At 38.9% G+C, this 21,835-nt stretch overlaps 4 protein-coding genes across 4 annotated transcripts; 2 read left to right on the top strand and 2 right to left on the bottom strand.

The window, feature by feature from the left end:
- Nucleotides 1-4,638: 4,638 nt before the first annotated feature.
- On the bottom strand, nt 4,639-7,908 carry LOC148180119 (uncharacterized). Its single transcript, XM_088029698.1, has 6 exons — nt 7,314-7,908; nt 7,100-7,264; nt 6,243-7,043; nt 5,135-6,196; nt 5,012-5,089; nt 4,639-4,965 (listed from the first exon to the last, which is right to left on the bottom strand). The coding sequence occupies exons 1-6, from the start codon at nt 7,764-7,766 to the stop codon at nt 4,642-4,644; spliced, it is 2,883 nt and encodes a 960-aa protein (XP_087885824.1). The 5' UTR covers nt 7,767-7,908; the 3' UTR covers nt 4,639-4,641.
- Nucleotides 7,909-8,078: 170 nt separating this feature from the next.
- On the top strand, nt 8,079-9,438 carry Dhps (Deoxyhypusine synthase). The gene is made up of 4 exons (XM_088050895.1): nt 8,079-8,465; nt 8,511-8,919; nt 8,964-9,067; nt 9,113-9,438. The coding sequence occupies exons 1-4, from the start codon at nt 8,124-8,126 to the stop codon at nt 9,317-9,319; spliced, it is 1,062 nt and encodes a 353-aa protein (XP_087907021.1). The 5' UTR covers nt 8,079-8,123; the 3' UTR covers nt 9,320-9,438.
- LOC148180117 (TBC1 domain family member 13) lies at nt 9,437-11,509 on the bottom strand. Its single transcript, XM_088050893.1, has 8 exons — nt 11,346-11,509; nt 11,221-11,294; nt 11,042-11,167; nt 10,691-10,992; nt 10,257-10,455; nt 10,010-10,211; nt 9,843-9,965; nt 9,437-9,791 (listed from the first exon to the last, which is right to left on the bottom strand). The coding sequence occupies exons 1-8, from the start codon at nt 11,411-11,413 to the stop codon at nt 9,665-9,667; spliced, it is 1,221 nt and encodes a 406-aa protein (XP_087907019.1). The 5' UTR covers nt 11,414-11,509; the 3' UTR covers nt 9,437-9,664.
- Nucleotides 11,510-11,581: 72 nt separating this feature from the next.
- LOC148180116 (protein zer-1 homolog) lies at nt 11,582-18,554 on the top strand. Its single transcript, XM_088050892.1, has 7 exons — nt 11,582-11,800; nt 11,849-12,892; nt 16,795-16,997; nt 17,048-17,384; nt 17,433-17,594; nt 17,642-18,044; nt 18,092-18,554. The coding sequence occupies exons 2-7, from the start codon at nt 11,849-11,851 to the stop codon at nt 18,265-18,267; spliced, it is 2,325 nt and encodes a 774-aa protein (XP_087907018.1). The 5' UTR covers nt 11,582-11,800; the 3' UTR covers nt 18,268-18,554.
- The last annotated feature ends 3,281 nt before the right edge of the window (nt 18,555-21,835 follow it).

Genomic DNA, 21,835 nt, shown 5'->3' with positions numbered 1-21,835 from the left:
AAATTGAATGAAATTTAAAAAAATTGCACTAGGTCGCCATATCTTTGGGGAAATTTGACCTGCCGACCAACTCTGGTTGTAATTTTCTTCGTAGTTTGGTGATTCATTGGTTTGGCGGTTTGGCTTGTTTGTCTTTTCGAGGTGGGAACAGTTGGTGGAGCAACTGACGTTGTGGCTCTTGCAGGTTCTTCCTCGATGTAAGCCGGTTTCAAACGGTCTGCTGAAACCGTCGATGGTTTGTTCTTAATTAGGACCTTGAAGTATTTCGGTGACGCTTCTAGGACTTTGTATGGACCTTCGTATGGGTTGCTTAAGGGCTTTTTTACCGAGTCAACGCGTAGAAATACATACTTGCAGGAATACAAATCGGGTGGTACGTAGACTTTGTGTTCTCCGTGATGTTTTGCTCTATAATATTGTATTCGGCTCATATGTTCCTTTATTCTGGAGGCAAAACTTAATGGATCGATGGTGGTGTTTATTGTAGTTGGCATTTCAACTAGGTCTGCAGGAAGTCGTAGCGTTGTTCCGTATACCATTTCGGAAGCTGTGGCTTCAATATCTACTTTTACTTCATTTCTGATTGCCAGCAATATGAGAGGCAAAGCTTCGGTCCAGTTAGAATTGTGACATCTGAGGGATGTTTTAAGTCTCCTGTGGAATCTCTCTACCATACCATTTGCTTGAGGATGGAATGCTGTAGTTCTAATTCTGCTGATGCCCATCAGGTTTCGTAGCTGTGTAAGTAGAGCGGACTCAAATTGGGTTCCTCTGTCGGTAGTAATTTGTACTGGTACACCAAACCTTGAAATCCAATTTGTTACCAATGTCTTGGCACAGGTTTCTGCCGTAATGTTCTTGATCGGAATGGCTTCAGGCCATCTTGAAAATCTATCAATTATCGTCAAAAGGTACTTAAAATCGTCGGATAGTGATAGTGGTCCAACGATATCAATATGTATGTGCGTGAATCGTGCATCAGGAGTATTAAATGTTCCGATTGGTGTTCTTGTGTGTTTGTTGATTTTCGCTTTTTGACATTGAAGGCAAGTTTTTGTCCAATTTACAGCGTCTTTCTTCATATTTGGCCAGAAAAACTTCTTCTTAACCAAGGTGACTGTGTTTTTTACACCTGGATGCGCGTTGTTGTGAGTGAGATTGAACACATTTCTTCTGCAACTCTTTGGTATATACAGTCTTCTGCCGTTAGTTATCTCATATGTTAAAATATCTTCCTGATCTGTGGTAGTTTGTTCGAAGTTGAATTTGCTATTTAGTTTGAGTTCCTCGAGTTCTATGTCGTTCTGTTGTGCTGTAGCTAAATGTTTCGTGTCGAAGTCAGTGGTGTTGATGCACTCAATTCGGGATAAGTAATCAGCGGGAGAGTTTTCTTCGCCTTTAATGTGTTGTATGTCTGTTGAGAATTGTGAGATGTAATCGAGTTGTCTGCTTTGTCTTGGTGTGCATTTATCTGGATTTTTTTTAAACGCGAAAATTAAAGGCTTATGATCTGAAAAAATTGTGAATGTTCTGCCTTCGAGGAAATGACGGAAATGAACTATCGTTTGGTGAATTGCTAGTAGTTCTCTATCATATGTACTGTATTTTCTCTCTGATGCTGACAATTTTCTCGAGTAAAAAGCAATTGGTTTGTATGCATTTTCTTCTGTTTGTTGAAGAACTCCTCCAATGCTGTTTTCAGAGGCGTCGGTTGCGATGCTTAGTTTGCAGTGTGGTTTTGGGTACGAAAGGATTGCTGCGTTGGCAAGATCTTCTTTACATTTCTGAAATGCTGTTATGGCATCTTCACGCGGTGTGATTTTCACGTTTTTCCTGGTGCATCCATTTAACAGACTGTTCAAGGGCTTCTGTGTCTCTGCAGCTTTCGGTAACCACCTTCTATAATAATTTACCATACCCAAAAAACGTTGTAACTGCTTGGAGGTTTGAGGAAAAGGTGTTTCTCTGATGATCTTTACTTTTTCTGGTAGTGGTTCAATACCCGTTGCGGAAACCTTTACTCCAAGAAATTGAATCTCTGGCATGCCGAAAATACACTTATTCGGATTTAGTATTATGCCGTGTTCATTGAAACGTTGCAAAACCGTTCTGATGTGCTGGACATGTTCCTCTGTTGATTTGGAAGCAATTAGTACGTCGTCGATGTAAGTATAGACAAAATCTAGCCCTTGTAAAACTTGGTCCATAAATCTTTGGAAAGATTGCGCTGCGTTGCGAAGACCAAATGGAGTTCTCAGGAATTCGAATGAACCAAATGGGGTGGTGATTGCAGTTTTGGGTATATCGTCTTGATAAACTGGAATTTGATGATATGCTTTAACAAGGTCCAAAGATGAAAATATTGTTGTTCCTCTGAGCGTATGGCTGAAGTCTTGAATATGTGGGATCGGATATCTATCTGGAATTGTCTGTGCGTTCAGAGCGCGGAAATCACCGCAGGGTCGCCACGAGCCGCTTTTCTTCGGCACTAAGTGAAGTGGACTTGCCCAAGGTGATGACGATGGTCGAATTATACCATTTTTTAACATTTCTTGGAACTCTTGTTTAGCGATTTTTAGTTTGTCTGGTGGCAAACGTCTTGGTTTGAAATGAACCGGTGGGCCTTTCGTTTCAATATGATGCAAAATGTTATGCTTAGGCTCTTGTACGACACTGGAGGATTTCATAACATTTGGGAATTCCTTCAATAAATCTTGGAATTGTGGATTGTTGCTGAAAACGGCGCGGATGCCCGTATGCGGAGCGTTCTTTATTGGGCACTGAACTTGTAAAGATGTCTTTGTGTCGATCAACTTCTTGTTGTAGATGTCGACTAAGATCTGAAAGTGTTGGAGAAAATCTGCACCAATTATAGGATCTGTTACATCGGCAATGATAAACGTCCATTGAAATTTTCTTCTCAAACCGATATCTAGCGTAATTGTCTTTTCACCATAAACCGTAATGTTAGAACCACTGGCTGATTGTAATTTGAATCGTTGCCCTATGATTGTTGTATTGTCTTTGAATTTAGCAGGAAGCACACTCATGTCCGATCCAGTGTCAACTAAGAATTTGATTTTTGAAACACGGTCACACACGTACAACCTAAAGTTCTTTGGGTATGTTGCAGAAGTAGCGTTTACTCCTGCGTTCTGTGGTCGTTTTTTTGATATGAACACGGGTGTTGGCATTTCCTAGCGTTGTCGCCGAATTTAGCATGGAAGAAACAGATGTTAGTATTCTTTCGTCCTCTGCTAGAGCTTCTTGGTCTATTGTGATAGTTGTTTCGAAAATGGGTACGTCTGTCTTCTTGTAGTGACTGCACTCGGGTCTCTAAGGTATCAATTTTTCTTAGTAAGGTGAGCAATAGTTCGTTAGTTACGTTTCCCGAAACATGTGGTGGTGCTGCCCAGTTGGTTGCATGAGAGGTAGATGGCGCCATGGCTGGGGGTCGGGGTGGAACGTCATAGTGGATTGTATATCCCTCATCTGCTATTGTCGTTGGCTTCTGCCAGTTAAATGGCGCTGTTGTTGCTGCCGTTGTTACGATGGTCGGCGTTGTTTCCAAAACCTTGTCGGCGATGTCTGCCACTTGTTCGAGGGCATATTGGGTTAAAGATACCAGAGTTGGTTGTAACTGCAACGGCATCTGCTGCAGAAATAGTTCGCGCAGTACACCATCGTTGACGAACTGTCTATCACCCACTAAATTCCTCATATGCCTGAGTAATTGAGATGGCTTTCTGCTGCCCAGTTCCAGTCCGGACAAAAGTTGTTTCAGTTTTTGAGTTTCCGACAATGAGGTCCTGTTTATTATTGTTTCTTTTAAATTTGTGTATGGTCGTGTCGGGTCAGGGGTTTTAATGACATCAAACACTTCTTGCGCGATCTCCTGCGGGAGAACTTTTAACAGGTGTTGGAATTTCGTGTCTTCTCTCGTAATTTTAGGGTTGGCTAAGTCGAAATTTGCCTCAGCCAAGTGGAACCAGATCTCGGGGGTATTTCCCCAAAATGGAGGTAGTGCGATAGCTGCAACTGTCGTCGTTTGTTGATTTGGTCCTGTTGGTGGTGGTGTATCGGGCATGATGTTATTGCGGAACTCTTCACTCGCGTCACTTTTTTGTACCGATGCGGATATTGTCTATGATTTTATCCTTTCCACCAAACAATTAATCACGTCGGGGTCACCAGTTTTGGTGGTAGGGATTAAATCAAACTGCGACACGGATAAACTATATTAGTAATAGTAATCATGTACAATCTAAATCTGAGAAAAGACTATTGACATTTTTTGACAGTGTTCAGGTCAAGACCACCTATCCTAGAGGTTGCCACAAACTGATTCATTAATATCGACATTAATAAGAGGTCAACGATAACATTTTTTTCACTTGTACTTCAAATGTAAACAAACTTTTTACCCATAGCAACAAACACAGCACACTTTGAAATCGTGGAAATTAAACTTCATTTTAGGAGCAAAATAGAGATTTTCCATACATTTTTACGAATAAATAAACAAAAATACATCTAAAAAACAAAGCTCATAAACAAACGTTGTCTTAAAACATAAAACTCTTTATTCCTTTACACAAATAGGGGTGGAAACATCACATAATGTGAGCTTTTCCGGCCTTGTTAAAAACAGGGGCTTTTCCTGGAATCACTTCCCATGTCCGCTTTAACGAGATACTTTTTCACCGATTGTAGTTTATTAAATTTGACTGAATCCAAGACCCACATTTCCGTAACACACTGCACTCTTTGGTCATCGATGAAGATGCCCACAACAATGTCTGCTCGTTCAATCAAACCAGTAACATGGCCCTTGCAAATTAAAATCAGTTCTTTTAGATCCGCAGGTCTTGGTGTGGTCTCCCTAGGAAGGTAAATGTAGCCACAATCTTTAAAAATATCCATACAATACATTGGGCCAAAAGCTTCTCTTTGCATGCGGCATTGCTGCAAGAATCTCAGTTAACTCGGTTAAAACAGTAGACTGACGAACCTGTACAGCTGGAGAGAACTCCGTCAGTTCGTAGTCTTCTTCGTTGACCCACTTGCCGACCTCTTTGGACTTCTTCAACTATAAAACAGACGTAAAAAGTCGAAAGTTTGGTTTTTAACTCACCCAGTCGTGGTGGAGGATCCAACACCCACGCGCAATACCACGTAGCATGTTCAGAGTCCTCTTGGTCTCCCCAGCGACCAAATGCGACGTTCTTCTTGTAACGCTGTCCTCCACATAAAACCGCCCCAAACCAGCAACAGTAGCTTCAAACTCCAGCACTTCTTCACGGTGCAGTTTTGTACAGACGATACTGGTGGTGCGTTTTGGATCCAATTTCAGTTTCCGCTTCTGTTGAGTCAGCGAAATTGGCACGAAGTCCAACGTGCTTCGTCTTTTAATTGGAGTAATTGGTAAGTCTGTGGAAGACACGCTACTGGTAGTCGAACTAAAAGTATATTTTGGTTTAGTTTGGCTCAGAGACAATCGCTGAGAACGTCGCGATTCCGGGTTCAAACTTTGCTCAAGTAAAAGAATCAAATCTTGTCTCCCGTCATTAATGACCGGTTTCGGGGGGGTTTTCTTCTGTTTTTTCTTCTTCGTGGTGTTTTCTTCGTCGGTACTTGTATCAAGATTAGAACTATCGTCTTTGGTGTGCGAGTTGTCTATCCCGAACTTCTTCGGTTTTTTCCTAGAGTTGATGTTGATGGTATTCGGGTTAAGAAATCCCTCGTTTTGAGTCGTCTGCGATGGTAGATTTCGATACTCTTCGCGCTCTTTGGCAGCATCCAACGCCACCAGCGCGCCGAGGTCGTCGGGATTGTATAATTTCCGCGTCGTCTTCACGTTTGCTGGCATTTTCGACGTGGTCGCCGTTGGTTCTTCAATCTCATCGATGCTTGGAGTCTTCCTCGCAACTTCTTTCAACGGTGTTAGACATGTAGAGACTCGTCTGCTTCTTCGTGGAGTGTTCTCAGTTTTCGTCTTCTGTTTTTCTTTCACTGGAGGCGCGCGTTTGGCACTGGTAGTCTCCGAAGAGTCGTTTGAAAGTCTTTTTTTCGGCGACTCAAAAGTGCTGTTGCTTGGTGAAACTCTATTGTGTGGTTCCGCCGGCGGAACGAATTCTTCGGGTTTTGAAGACCCCATTGTCTTCCGTCGGCTTCTTCTTTGCGGTGGCTGAACATCCTACAAAAATACGTAGAAAGACAGTCAAGTTAATACTGCGACTTACTTCTATAGAGGTGCTTGAACACTCCGAAGAAACACTGTTTTCTTTGTTTGAAGACTTATTTGCGTCGCTCAGTCTCAGTGAAGACATCGTCGTATTAATAGTTCGCAAACTGCAGTGTTCGTTGTCTTTCGATTTTCGTGTCCGACTTTTGGATCCCCCTGACGCCACCGATGAAAGACTGTCTTTGGAATTCAGAAGATCACTCCTAGTCTTATCAGAATCCGACATTCTTAAAGAGGACATCGTACTAGTTTCAACAATTTCGTTGGTTTTCCGTCCAAACTGAGTCTTCGCCGATCGTGACGACGACCGACTTCTCCTGCTGAGATCGCTCCTGGTCTTATCCGTATCTTCAGACTTCGAAGACTCTGAAGGTGAAGTTGAAGTTGAGACCTTCTTTGACTTAGTTTTAGTAGGAGTGGTCTCCACAATGTCCTCCGTTCTTTGGCTTGACTGTGGAGGAACGACATTCGGAGTCAACTCCATGTTTGATAGAACATTGATGGTCTTCCTTTTGTTGGTCTGGACGCGGCTGAGTAACGAAGCTGAGTCACTTGACTGCTTGTGTTGTAACAGGTCATTCCGCTTCGATCTCTTGGTAATGTGGCCATCGACCACGCCGCAATCAGAATCGTCAGAGGTAAGATTCGGCGAGTTTTGTACAACTTCAGAGCTTTCGTCGTCTGTAAGAGCCACGTTTCGAGCCGTGAGGTAGCTACTTGTGGAGGCTTTAGGTGTCATGAGGGTGTGGCGGCGGCGCCTTTCGTCTTTTACGAGACTCTCGTAGTCTTTTTGAAATTGCTGAAAAATTATTGTTAAGTAAAGAAGACAGATTTAACAGTTAGTTAAACTCTCACCGAGCATAAAACGGAAACGTTCTGATCACAGACTTTGCTCCCAAAAGCTGGATAGTTCTTCTCCGGGACTCGCGCGTTGTTCCTTCGAACGGCGTCCAACCAAAGAATGGAAACCATATGGACCTTCAGAAGTCTCGCTTTTTCGTACGTGGTAAAAGACCCGTCCTGTGGAAACAAACAGTAAAAATCCCCCGTTGTCGATTTTTTCCCTCACCTTAAAAATAACGTGTGTGACATCAACAGTGAAGGTGTCTCTTATAGTGGCCCCCATTAACTTCATAATCGCTTTAATCCCTTCAGACTTATCCACCCCGTTTCTTTTAACGTCGATATAAGCCCTCACCCCCGTCAAAAGTTCTTCGAACGGCAACTCCGGCCCTTTTTCGTGTGACGGGACTTCACTAACATCCGACGAAGAACTCTCGGAAGTTTCTTGCATTTCTAACAGCGCCCTTCGCCGGTGCAGCGCCGAGGGGCTTTCACACTGTGATCGCTTACTCAGCTTTTTAACAGGTGGTGTTTTGGCCCCTGATAATTCCCGCTTGTACTTCTCCAGGTGGTGTTTCTCTTTGTTAATTAGTTGGAGGATTAGCGCCTTTTTTATGGGGTCCTTCAATATCGCCTCCATGATATCCGACGTTGGCATTTGCTCCGACGTACTCGCCATGGTTTTGAGGGACAACACTACACAATTTCAAACATGTGGTGCCCGTTTGTTGCACTTTACAAGGATTTTGAGGAACAAAAATGCAGCCAGAAAAAGCTTCAGCGGTTGGCGCCTAAACCCTTTAAACAGTGCTGCCAACTTTGACGTTTTAACCATCACTCAAAAATACGACGTAAAATCGTTTTTCTTGACGTACAACTCAATCTACTCCTCTCTCGTCTCTCCACAAAGCACATTTCTTGGTCCGGAGTCCAAATTCCAGGATTTTATTGAAAGTATTCTAGTTACTTTCGAATCATGGGTTGGTGACGATTGACATTTGTAACTTTTTGACACCTAACCGCACTTTTTGAAAACATGGAATCCGTGTGTGAGGCGGTGCTTCAAAAAACTAAAGACAGTTCGTTTTTGAAGGAGAAAGTCGCCGGGTACGACTGGGGTCAAGGTGTAAATTACGAGAAACTCCTCAACAGTTATCTGCACACTGGGTTTCAAGCGACGAATTATGGGCTGGCCGTCGAGGAAATCAACAGGATGTTGGAGTGTCGGAGGGCCCCCTTGCCTGAAGACAGATACGTGGACGTCGAGGATCCGTTTATTGGGGTTAAAAGCAATTGTACGATTTTCCTAGGTTACACCTCTAACATTGTTTCCAGTGGTTTAAGAGAAACTATTAAATTTCTAGTCCAGAATAAGATGGTAAGAAAAAGACGTTTTTTCTGTATTTAAAGTCTCTATTTTTAGATAGATTGTATTGTAACAACAGCTGGAGGCATCGAGGAAGACTTTATTAAATGCATGGCCCCCACATACCTGGGAAAATTTAATTTAGACGGCGTTCATTTAAGGAACAACGGGATTAACAGAATCGGGAATTTGTTGGTCCCAAACGATAATTACTGCGAATTTGAGACATGGATTATGCCTATCTTAGACGAAATGTTGGAGGAACAGAAACAAGGAACTTTATGGAACCCCAGTAAAGTCATTACCAGACTAGGCGAAAAAATTAGTAACGAAGAAAGTATTTATTATTGGGCTGCAAAAAACAAAATCCCCGTTTTTTGCCCCGCTCTAACTGACGGAAGTATTGGCGACATGATGTTCATGCACTCCTTCAGGAATCCCGGCCTCGTCCTTGATATAATCTCAGGTCAGCCGGCAAAACGCAAAACCAAATAACTCAACTTTTTGTAGATTTGCGCCAACTAAATTTGATGGCGATGAAGTCGATCAATACCGGAATGATAATCGTTGGCGGAGGCATAGTAAAGCACCACATTTGCAACGCGAATTTAATGGTAATTGGTGATCGAATTAACTGATTAACTGTGGGAAATTTCCAGAGAAATGGGGCCGATTTTAGCGTTTTTCTTAACACCGCGTCTGAATTCGATGGGAGTGACTCGGGGGCGCAACCAGACGAGGCCAAATCTTGGGGGAAAATCAAAAAAGAAGCCACACCTGTGAAAATATATGCGGAGGCGAGTTTAATATTTCCGCTGTTGGTCGCGCAAACTTTTGCCAAAGAAATCTGCGGTGAGAAACAATAATATTTATGGATTTCTTTAATAAAATATCTCAATAGCTTACAATTATATGAAAAGTATAAAATTGACTTGTGGAAGTTATGAACGCCCTTATAGGCTTTCTCAGTTGTCATGGATTAACATAACGAGTACAGGAATAAATGCTTGCAACTTAATCACGACGATTGTCCGTTTGATTTCAAACGAGGAAAATCATTGGTTAATAATCATTTGAGCCTCTATTAGGTGTGAGCTGATTGGTCACACCAGTGGAGTGGGGTACAAACTACCAATAGTTGACTAGCGTAGTCGCTTCCTATTGGTTAATGTGATGCGTTCTGGAAAAAAATATCAACAAAAACATGGCAACTAGTTTTTTTGTTGTGATAATTCGACAGCCTTCGATAAGATAATCTGCACGTCCATTGACGGAAAGTTTTGTAATAATTTCAAATTGGACGGAAAATCCCCGTTTAACAGTTTATTCCTTAATATACTGAAACCATAGAAGTTACTTTTAAGAACGCGTTCGAGCCTTGACACTTACACAATCATAGCACAACAAACGTAAATCAGGAAATCGAATCTTGACTCATCCGAGAATAGCGTGTCCCATATCCTGAGGACGTCAGGCAATGGAAATTCTTGCGACAACAACAGTGTGATCCACCTAAACAAACCCAATAATTGAATTCCATCAAATTGTTTGTTTACCGAAAACTGTAGTACTGCGGCTTCAGCTCTAATTGTTGAAACTTCAACCACACATCCAAATCGCTGTTTTTCAGTTGCACCAACATCCGACTCATCATCTTGTTGATTCCATGGTCCGTTTCGTCCAGACTTTTGATGAAGAAATCGCGGATTTCCGACATGAGATTCGTGAAGCAGAAGAAGCTGTCACTCTCGGCGTGTTCTGTGCGAATGCGAGTCATTTAGGGGTAAAACGAGCGAATCTCACCTCTGAACGTCACATCGGGGTCTGAAGCGAACGCGTGGTAAATGGGGCCGATAATCTCGTTCATCCCTTGAACGTAGCTCTGGCCGGGGTTGAGCTTCGCGTATAGGAAAAGAATTCGCTCGACGACTTCCCAGTGGGCCTCCTTGCCCTCGGTCATGGGGGCGTAATCCTCGTTGGCTTTTTTCACTGATAGCGCTATCTGAGATGGGGATAAATTAGTTCTGGCAAAAACAGATGTGAGTGGAATTGTAAATAAACAAATGTGAGGCCCCGGGGCCTCAGCGTGCAAACTTAAATAAAAACTACAAGAGCAAGGACTCACTTTACCTGCTACTAAAAGGAAGCAGCATGTAAACATAACACAATTAACGCCGTTTGTCGCCAATTTCTCTCGTTTTGATGGGAATCCGGTGTGAAATTGAATAGCACCATACCTTTGTGATTCCCAATCCTTTCCTCTCAACGTTGGCGCATTTCAGCACACTTCTTTGCACTCTGGTGTGCAACCTCTTCACATCATTGCTGTTGACGATCTCGAAACAGGGGAACTCTGTTGGTTGTTGGAAAAAAGAGATATCTGGACAGAGTCTCCGGACATCCTTATCAATCTGCAGCAAGACTTCATTGTCTTTAAAAAAAGTTTGCCACTGACTGTCAGGGTTGATGCTCAGAGGGTGGTCGCCTTCCGTGACATCACCATCGGATTCTTGGGCGCCGGGCATGACTATCATTTCCTCTAATAAAATCAAGGGTGAGAGAGTGGGGTTTCATTCATGATTCAGTACCTATGAACTGTTTGTACAAGTTGCGCTTTTCTTGTAAGAAAGAGTGCCATTGTGACTGTTCCAGAGGAAGGTAGTTGAGGAGGAGACGCCAGCAAAGAGCCCTTTTGCCCTGATCGTCGGGGATTCCTTAAAATTCAGTGATAAGTGAAGATTGGGGTGGACAGGGAACGCCCCCTTACCGTGGAACGCTAATGTTCGGAGCCTCTGGATATCTATAACCTCTTGCTGTAAAACGTCGTCGAATTCTTTGAGTCTGAAATGAAAACCGTTTTTGGGGCCAATTGGATAAATTAGAAAATATCACCGTGCTTTGTATGCCATATTTTGATTGACACTGACACTAGTTTGACGTTTGACGTTTCTACTACCCATTCCGAAAACGTGCCGGGATCAAAAACGAAATAAAATTAATCCGGGCGTTGTAAGGCACTCCGTGTGTTTTTTTTGTGTTGATAATCGAAAAGGGAAGTTGAAAAGAGGTGTCGGTGAGGTTTTTGGCGAATTCTGGCGTTTCTTGTTGTGGTTACTAGGTTAGGTTAAACGTCAAAAATGACAGTTGGAGGTGATTATGGGGGAAACGTGAAAATATGTCAAAATGTCAAAAATTACTCAATAACAAAAATAGTTTGGAAAACATCTGGAAAAGTGTTGTGAAAAATTGAACTCTTTTAAGGACCTCTCAGCTGTGAATGTCATTGCTGAAGTTCCATGGTCAGTTGTCATGTTAGCCCAAGGAATTGATTAAATTCTAGTTCCAAAGTGAGTAGAGAGCACGGATTCTTCAGTTGTTCACCTGAATATTTTTAGATGCTCCAGTCTAAATGTCGGCATTCGAGTGCTTTACCTTTAGAGACTTGTTCTTTCTGTAATTCGTCGTCCCCAGAAAGTCTCCTCGATCTTTGTTTCAACTACATCAACAACAACTTGGAGACGATATGTGTGTCTTGCAAGATAACGGGGCGCTTGAATCTGAAAGAGGGCGTCCATCTACCTGTGGAAATCTGCGAGAAATTCCTGAACGTGCGCTCAAATAGCTTGTGTCGAATCAACTCGAATTTTATTAACATTTTTAAAGATAGACACAGCACGCGGTTGAAAAGAGTGAAATTACGGGACACGGACATAACGGATAGGGATTTAGAAATTTTATTGCAGCATAAGCTTCTAGAGTTAGACATTTCATATAGTTCGAATTTGAGTTCTGGTTGTATTAAACACATAACTGAATATGGCACAAGCTTGTCTTCTCTCACCATTGGCGAGAAAACGGACATCTTTCCCACGAACATCTTCGGGAAGTTGAAATTCACTGAAGAGCACTACGACAGAGGCTTTATTTTTCTAGCCCCCGCGTTGAGGAGACTCGCCCTTAAAAGTTTGAGCGCTCTTCAACCGGATTTCTACGTGTTGCTCCTCAGACACTTGAACTCTTTAACGCATCTCGATTTGTCGAATTGCGGCGATCTGGGCAACTTTGTTTACACGGAACATTTAGTTAACTTAGCGTCGCTAGTTTTATATAACGTATCCGGGATTGAGGGGATGATCCCTGCGATTTGCAAGCTGAAGACGTTGCGGCACCTGGACATCTCGCAATCCAAGGAAGAACACGGGACGTACGAGAAGGGTTGGCAGGTTTTGACGCTCCTGGTCAACAGTCTCCCGAAACTGACATCTCTGGATATCTCGGGAACAAACTTGGCAGGGAGAGGAGTCGCGGAAACTATGTCTGGACCTGTTTGTTCGGATATTCCAGGACTCAGTTCCAGGATGAAGACGCCGTTTCAGTACTTGGGGCTGTACGAGACGTCGCATGATGCGTGTTTAAGGCATGATATTCCTGCGAAATTGGTGAGTTTTCCAAGAAAGAGAAATTTATTTAACATTATCAGTGTACACAATTTTATTGTGATTCAAAAGTACAAAGTTATCTCATTGTTAAGAAATACTGGCCTATTGTTTAAAAAGCTTGTAATTTATATTTGTCTGCACGTGCTTGAACTTTATTAACCTGTCGTGGTTAACCGCTTGTGGTTAAGACCTCAAAACCTAGATCTTAGCAGAATAAGGTTGAGTGGAATTAAAACTTTGAACTTCCCCAAAGTGTTTCTGACCTTAAAACGTTTCTGTTTGAAATCTAAAAACGAACAGAATTGGGGGAGAAGAGTTTAAATTGGAATAAATGACGCATCAATTCGCGATGATCGATGGTGATTGAGGGTCGCGTTTGTTGCAAATTGAAGTTATTTATTGACTTACAGAGAAATGGACGTCGGAAGTGACAATCTTGTTACATCACTTACAGATTATTGTTTTTACAATTTACAATGAAAGCGTGAGTTACAGGATGTTTAAGGTTTAATTCTGGCTAAAAGGGCAAAAAATTTCTATTTAAAATAATGTGTTACATAATGTTTCTTTTACGGATTTAAAAACATTTTCAATCGCTGTATTACGAGGAAAATTTAACGATGCGCTAATTACACAAACTGAATTATAACAGAAAATTCTACAAGTGATAATTGTATTACTTCACGACTTGAAGAAATATCGAATAGAATTTTTAGAAATTTTTATTTTGATGAAGTAAAAATTTTACCACTTTCAATTAAATTTCATAAGTTTGTCAGATTTCATTCTAAAACTGTGAAATTTGGAGGTTTTACTCCTTTTGACTTGTTTATCTACTGGGCCAAATTTCAAAAATTTTATATCAAGAAACAGCATTTTTAGAAATTTTCATTTTGAAGACAGACAAAATGACCTCCACTTTCGCTTAACTTTCGTATCTTTCGCAGATTTCATCTTAAAACTATGAAATTTTCAGGTTTTACTTCTTTTGATTTGTTTATTTACTGGGCTGCATTCCAAAATTTTATAGCAAGAAACAAAATTTTTAGAAATTTTCATTTTGAAGACAGACTTATAATTTCCTCCACTTTCGCTTCAATTCGGTAACTTTGACAGATTTCATTCTAAAACTGTGAAATTTGGAGGTTTTACTACTTTCAACTTCTTTATTCACTGTGTTGAGTTCTAAAATTTTAGAGCAAGAAACGAATTTTTTAGAAAATTTTTCTTTTGAAGACAGACTAAAAATTTCCTTTATTTTCGCTTAAATTCCGTAATTTTGTCAGATGTTATACCAAAAATACGAAATTTGGAGGTTTTACTTGTTTTGACTCGTTTATCTACTGTGCCAAATTTCAAAATTTTAGAGTAAGAAACATTTTTAGAAATTTTCATTTTGAAGACAGACTAAAACATTCCTTCACTTTCGCTTAAATTTCATAACTTTGTCAGATTTCATCCTAAAACTATGAAATTTTTAGGTTTTACTTCTTTTGATTTGTTTATTTACTGGGCTGCATTCCAAAATTTTATAGCAAGAAACAAAATTTTTAGAAATTTTCATTTTGAAGACAGACTTAAAATTTCCTCCACTTTCGCTTCAATTCGGTAACTTTGACAGATTTTATTCTAAAACAGTGAAATTTGGAGGTTTTACTACTTTCAACTTCTTTATTCACTGTGTTGAGTTCTAAAATTTTAGAGCAAGAAACGAATTTTTTAGAAAATTTTTATTTTTAAGACAAACTAAAAATTTCCTTCATTTTCGCTTAAATTCCGTAATTTTGTCAGATTTTATACCAAAAATATGAAATTTGGAGGTTTTACTACTTTTAACTTTTTTATTAACTGTGTTGAGTTCTAAAATTTTAGAGCAAGAAACGAATTTTTTAGAAAAATTTTCTTTTGAAGACAGACTAAAAATTTCCTTCATTTTCGCTTAAATTCCGTAATATTGTCAGATTTTATACCAAAACTATGAAATTTGGAGGTTTTACTTGTTTTGACTCGTTTATCTACTGTGCCAAATTTCAAAATTTTAGAGCAAGAAACATTTTTAGAAATTTTCATTTTGAAAACAGACTTAAAATTTCCTCCACTTTCGCTTCAATTCGGTAACTTTGACAGATTTCATTCTAAAACTGTGAAATTTGGAGGTTTTACTACTTTAAACTTCTTTATTCACTGTGTTGAGTTCTAAAATTTTAGAGCAAGAAACGAATTTTTTAGAAAATTTTTATTTTTAAGACAAACTAAAAATTTCCTTCATTTTCGCTTAAATTCCGTAATTTTGTCAGATTTTATACCAAAAATATGAAATTTGGAGGTTTTACTACTTTTAACTTCTTTATTAACTGTGTTGAGTTCTAAAATTTTAGAGCAAGAAACGAATTTTTTTGAAAATTTTTCTTTTGAAGACAGACTAAAAATTTCCTTCATTTTCGCTTAAATTCCGTAATATTGTCAGATTTCATCCTAAAACTATGAAATTTTTAGGTTTTACTTCTTTTGATTTGTTTATTTACTGGGCTGTATTCCAACATTTTATAGCAAGAAACAAAATTTTTAGAAATTTTCATTTTGAAGACAGACTTATAATTTCCTCCACTTTCGCTTCAATTCGGTAACTTTGACAGATTTCATTCTAAAACTGTGAAATTTGGAGGTTTTACTACTTTCAACTTCTTTATTCACTGTGTTGAGTTCTAAAATTTTAGAGCAAGAAACGAATTTTTTAGAAAATTTTTATTTTGAAGACAGACTAAAAATTTCCTTCATTTTCGCTTAAATTCCGTAATTTTGTCAGATTTTATACCAAAAATATGAAATTTGGAGGTTTTACTTGTTTTGACTCGTTTACCTACTGTGCCAAATTTAAAAATTTTAGAGCAAGAAACGAATTTTTTAGAAAATTTTTATTTTGAAGACAGACTAAAAATTTCCTTCATTTTCGCTTAAATTCCGTAATATTGTCAGATTTTATACCAAAACTATGAAATTTGGAGGTTTTACTTGTTTTGACTCGTTTATCTACTGTGCCAAATTTCAAAATTTTAGAGCAAGAAACATTTTTAGAAATTTTCATTTTGAAGACAGACTTAAAATTTCCTCCACTTTCGCTTCAATTCGGTAACTTTGACAGATTTTATTCTAAAACTGTGAAATTTGGAGGTTTTACTACTTTCAACTTCTTTATTCACTGTGTTGAGTTCCAAAATTTTAGAGCAAGAAACGAATTTTTTAGAAAATTTTTATTTTGAAAACAGACTAAAAATTTCCTTCATTTTCGCTTAAATTTCGTAACTTTGTCAGATTTTATATTAAAACTATGAAATTTGGAGGTTTTACTTGTTTTGACTCGTTTATCTACTGTGCCAATTTCAAAATTTTAGAGCAAGAAACAAAGTTTTTAGAAATTTTTATTTTGAAGACAGACTAAAACATTCCTTCACTTGCGCTTAAATTTCATAACTTTGTCAGATTTCATCCTAAAACTATGAAATTTGAAGGTTTATTTTAGAGCAAGAAACAAAATTTTTAGAAATTTTCGTTTTGAAGACAAACTAAAAATTTCTACCACTTTCTATTAAAATGCGTAACTTTGTCAGATTTTATCGTAAAATTGTGAAATTTGCAGGTTTTACTACTTTCGACCTGTTTATCCACTGAGCTGAATTCTTAAATTTTAAAGCAAGAAACAAGTTTTTTAGAAATTTTTATTTTGAAGACCCACCAAAAATGTCCACCATCTTCCACTAACTTTCGTAACTTTGTCAGCTTTCCTCCTAAAACTGTGAAATTCGGGAGTTTTACCACTTTTGACTTGTTTATCCACTGTGCCGAATTCCAAAATTTTAGAGCAAAAAATACAATTTTCAGAAATTTTTATTTCAAAATTCCAGATTGCCGGCAACGCCAACGAAGAACAAATCCTCGTCGCCGCTCTAGCGTTCCTCGACCGAACCGACATGCTGCAAAAAGTGTTAAACGAGCTTTTCCATCTCTTACGATTCGAAAGCTGCGCTTACGTCGGACAAGCTTTAAACATAGTTTTAGAAGCCATGAACCGCCACCTCACTGAACGACACGTGCAGATTTCGGGCAGGTGCGTCTCCACTTCCATGCTTTTCCTCCGTTTCTATCAATTTCTTGCAGCGCCACTCTTTTTTACATAGTGAAAGGTACAGGGAAACAACTCCATGATTGCGTCCGTGTGAAGCGAAGGATCATCACGACTCTGTTGAACGGAATGAGCATTCATAGGAATGACGAGACGATGATGAGGAACGGGTGTCTTACGCTGTGTCAGTTTAAGATTCCATCGGATGTGTTGTTTGATTATGAGAGACTGGTGGAGATTCTCTTGCATTCGGTGTATGGGATGGTGCAGGAGAGTTTCGTTCAGCGGATAGGAATATATCTTTTAAATTCTTTAGCTTGTCAAGTCGACGGGCAGCAGAAAGTCAAACTAGGAGAACTCGGAGCTATTAATGTAACTCCTTCAGTTCGTCTTGTGAATTTTCTAATTTGAATTTTGTAGAAAATGATTTGGCTAATCAACGATAGGTTAGAACGCGGCCACTGTGATGATGTTCTAGAAGTAGCCTGGTCGACGATGTGGAACGTAACCGACGAAACGCCTTCAAACTGTAGAAAATTCTTAGAAATCAAAGGAATGGAATATTTCTTACTGTGTCTTGAGGTGACGAGTGCTACTTCGACCACTGTAAACTAACAGATTTCCCGCAGAAATTCCCGAATAAAGACGAGCTCCTCCGCAACATGATGGGCCTCCTCGGCAACGTCGCCGAAGTCCGCGAGCTCCGCCACTACTTAGTCACTTCAAAATACTTGACCGTGTTCTCCGACCTCCTCGACTCCAAAAGTGACGGCATCGAGGTGAGTTACAACGCCGCTGGAGTCATCTCTCACATAGCATCGGACGGCCCCGAAGTCTGGCTGGTTTTCCAACCCACAAGAAGCTACGTTTTGCATAAAATGGTCCGCGCGATCGACCGATGGGACCTCAACTCGCAAAGGAACATCAACTACAGGTCCTTCGAACCCATTTTGTATCTAGTTAAGGTGTACCACACTCCAGAGTGCCAGAAGTGGGCGGTTTGGGCGCTAGCGAACTTGACCAAAGTGTATCGTAAGTCTCTCCAAGGGTTGTAACGATTATTTTGAGCGTGTTTTCAGCGGAAAAGTACTGTTCGTTGATTGAGAAAGAAGGGGGGTTGGTGTTACTGCAAGAACTGATCGATCATCCCTTACCGCCCATCCCGGTGAAGAACTTAGCCGCCATGGTCATTGCGAATTGTCGGAGGTATAAGGAGCAGGAGTGGACGAACGTGGAGGATCAACTCGACGGTTGACGTGTTGTTATATTTAAATATATTTTTTATTACTTTATTACTATTTTCTAATACTCGCTGCAGTGGTAATTTGTTTGTGATTACGTTAATCAAAAGAAAATTTTGTTTTGTCATGGGTAAAAGTAACCGCATTTATTGCGCAATGGAGTGTTGTACTAATTGTAAATAATTTATTTCCAATACGAATTAAATGGGTTAGCCTTACTTTGTGGAATTACTGCTATCTATTTTATCATGACACTATTACTTCTATGTTATTTTTATTATTTATGCCGGTTAATTATATTTTATTTATATAAACTCGCATTTTTAATCGCCCTAAGTTTCCCTCGCAGAAATGCAACAACTTGACAGTTGGTTTACGTCACAAATTTTTATCGTGTAATTCGTTCCTGTTGCAAATGTTGCAATTGCGGTGCTATGTGAGTTGCTATGTGAGTTGGGTTTCGGGGTACAAAAGACGATCGTGTCGGATTTAAATTAGTTTTTTACCGTTTTTAAACAGCAGTCGCATCTGAAGAACATTTCACTTATTTTAAATTCTGAAGGAAAATGATGCCAACCCTGGCTGAGAACTTTTTGTAGGCGCCAAATTTAAAATGCGGCTCTGTGATTGGTCGTTCGGCAGTTGTGAGATTGTCACTAAATTGTAGGAGCATCAGCAACTAACTTGTTTTTGTTATTTCCAGTCTAGATTAGCAGGTATTTCATTATAACTTTAATTTTACATCATACGCTGCGATTATTAATAAATTTGTCATTGCGAATGTGGCGCCATCTATTAATTAAAATTTACATTATCCACTACAGGTATTTAACTTATTCCTTTCAAATCTTGCTAATGTCTGCAGGTTTTCCTTTGTAAATCGGTAAAATAACTTATAGACGCAGAAACGTCCGCATTGACAATTATTTTGTTATTCAAAGTTGGAATCTTGAATTAGCTTTGGAAACTTTGAGATGACAAGGTTGGCATCATTGTCCCCCAGAATTTGACGTTTGCAATTTTGACATGAAATTTGCTGCGTAATAAAGTTACCTAGGTAATTAATTAGTGCCAACCTTTCAAGATGGTCTAAATGAAGTGAAATTTCCCTTAGATGCAACTGCGGTTTAAGAACGGTAAGAAACAACTTGAATTTTAACACACTGCAGTGACCCAATCGTCTTTTGTGCCCCAAAGCCCAACTCACATAACACCACCATTGCAACATTTGCAACAGGACCGAATTACAACGTGAAAATTTGAAAAAAATTGTAACCTTGGGTGGACATTGCATCCTAAACCAACCGTAGCTTTGTTGATGTAGGGACATTTGAAGGCCTCATGGTCCGATAAGATAAGCCTTGTCAAAAACATTAATTATTTCTGAAAACTTTCAACCAGAAGAGATCCCAAGTGGGTGTCCAAAGGTTCAAAAAGGATTTGTTTCAAAACAGCGGTAAGAGCGAACTTCTGTGGAAATTTCTTTGTGTGCTTTGCTTATTTTAATCGAAGCCGTTCCAATCAACACAACTTTAATAGCTCATAATTTCATTGAGCGACTAAACGCGTGTTTCAATATTTACAAAACGCGTCTTCATTTTCCTTAATTGCTGGCTATTTTTATAATTGAAATTACGTTTTCATTTTTTGTTTTGTTCAACAAAATGTACTTCCGGTTAACCCTTCCAACCCGAGACGCAGCCTTTTAAGAGTCGCGTGGTAGCGAGGGGTGAACTCACCCCTGAAAGGCTTCAATAAATTACCACTAAACGTTATTATGTTGACACTTGACTTATATCTTTCGTGATGAATTGTCTGGCCGGTACTAATTGAAATTTATAGTATAAGGATCACCTTAATATTTTCTGGAAATTCGTCGTAAAAGTCAACGACTTTTTTTAATGCGATGGGTAATGGGGGACGTGGGCGTCGGAGAAGAGGGTTGCCGATTTTTCATTAGCTTCAAAATGGCAATTTTTGGTAAGTTATTGCCGCCCGGAATTCACAGAAAATCGACTGTTTATTATTCTTCCTTCCACGTCAGTTTAATCCGAAACATTTCTTGTCCCCTAGAATAACAGGATGTCAAATTTCAAAGAGATTAATTCGGATTTGTTGAGATTTTATGGACAACATTTCTGAGTCGTAACAACTTTAATGTCGTGATTAAACTGATGTGTTGACTGTGTGATTATTGTGAATCATGAAAATTTCTGCAAGTTTTTACGTACATATTTTAAGCATATTTAGCAGTACTTATAATAGTTTTGCGAGAAAATCTAAATTTAATACGGCGATATCTTTGTTAAATTCTGTTTTGTGGAGGCGTGGAAGTAAAAATTTAATGTTTGTTTTGAATTCCTTCAGCGATTTATGAATGCGAGTCTAGCTAGAGCTTTGTTTTGTAACTTCTAAACGATAAGAGTCAAAAAGGCAAGATCTCAATTTTCTCAATGATGGAGGTTTTGGCTACTTCTGACTTATTAATTAGCTGTGCTAAATTCTAAAATTTCGTAACTTTGTCATATTTCGACCTAGAACTGTGAAATTTGGAGGTTTTACTACTTTAAATTTTTTGAATTCCAAATTTTTTTAGAAATTTTCATTTTGAAGACGAGCAAAAAATTTCCTCCACATGCGCTTAAATTCCGTAACTTTGTCAGACTTCATTCTAAAAATGTGAAATTTTGAAGTTTTGCTACTTTTCACTTGATTATTAACTGTGCCAAATTAGAAAGTTTTAGAGCAAGAAACAAATTTTTTAGAAATTTTTATTTTGAAGACGAACCAAAAATTTCCACCACTTTACTTAAATTCCGCGACTTTGTCCGATTTCATCCTACAGCTGTAAAATTTGAAAGTTTTACTACTTTTGACTTACCTATTAACTGTGCTAAATTCCAAAATTTTAGAGCAAAAAACAAAATTTTTTTAAATTTTCATTTTGAAGACAGACTAAAAATTTTTTCCACTTTCCGTTTAAATTTTGTAACTTTGTGAGATTTTGTTCTAAGTCTGTGAAATTTGAAGGTTTTGATACTTTTCACTTGTTTATCGACTGTGCTAAATTCCAAAAATTTAGAGCAAGAGGCAATTTTTTTAGAAATTTTTATTTTGAAGATAAACTATAAATTTCCATCACTTTCGCTTAAATTTCGTAACTTTGTCAGATTTCATCCTAAAACTGTGAAATTTGGAGGTTTTACTACTTTTAACTTGATTATCAATTACGCAAAGTTAAAAAATGTCAAAACTGACGAATCTTTGTCAAATTTGATTTTAAAACTTGAGTAAAAAACGGAAAAAAAAATACCCATGTTACTGCTTTTTTGCATGAATGAATGCGAAATACGCACAAAGAAACTGCATTCAGGACGTCACAACAAGGAAAAACTAACAATCAGTTTATGTGCTTTTGCTGACGATGTTTTGTTAAAAGCGCATATGGCTAATAACTAATTTTGTGCTTTTATTTTTCATGACGCAATTTTTGCGAATCTCTCGCAATGTTTTTTATCCCTAATTAACAGTAACAAAGTGCATCAATTCCGCATAGTTGCATGATTTATTAAATTTCACCCA

This window comes from Gnatocerus cornutus, chromosome 2 (assembly GCF_029298725.1).
Source record: "Gnatocerus cornutus isolate USDA-ARS CGAHR chromosome 2, icGnaCorn1.1, whole genome shotgun sequence".
Classification (NCBI taxonomy): Eukaryota; Metazoa; Arthropoda; class Insecta; order Coleoptera; family Tenebrionidae; genus Gnatocerus; species Gnatocerus cornutus.
This window is presented reverse-complemented; position numbering and strand designations above follow the sequence as displayed.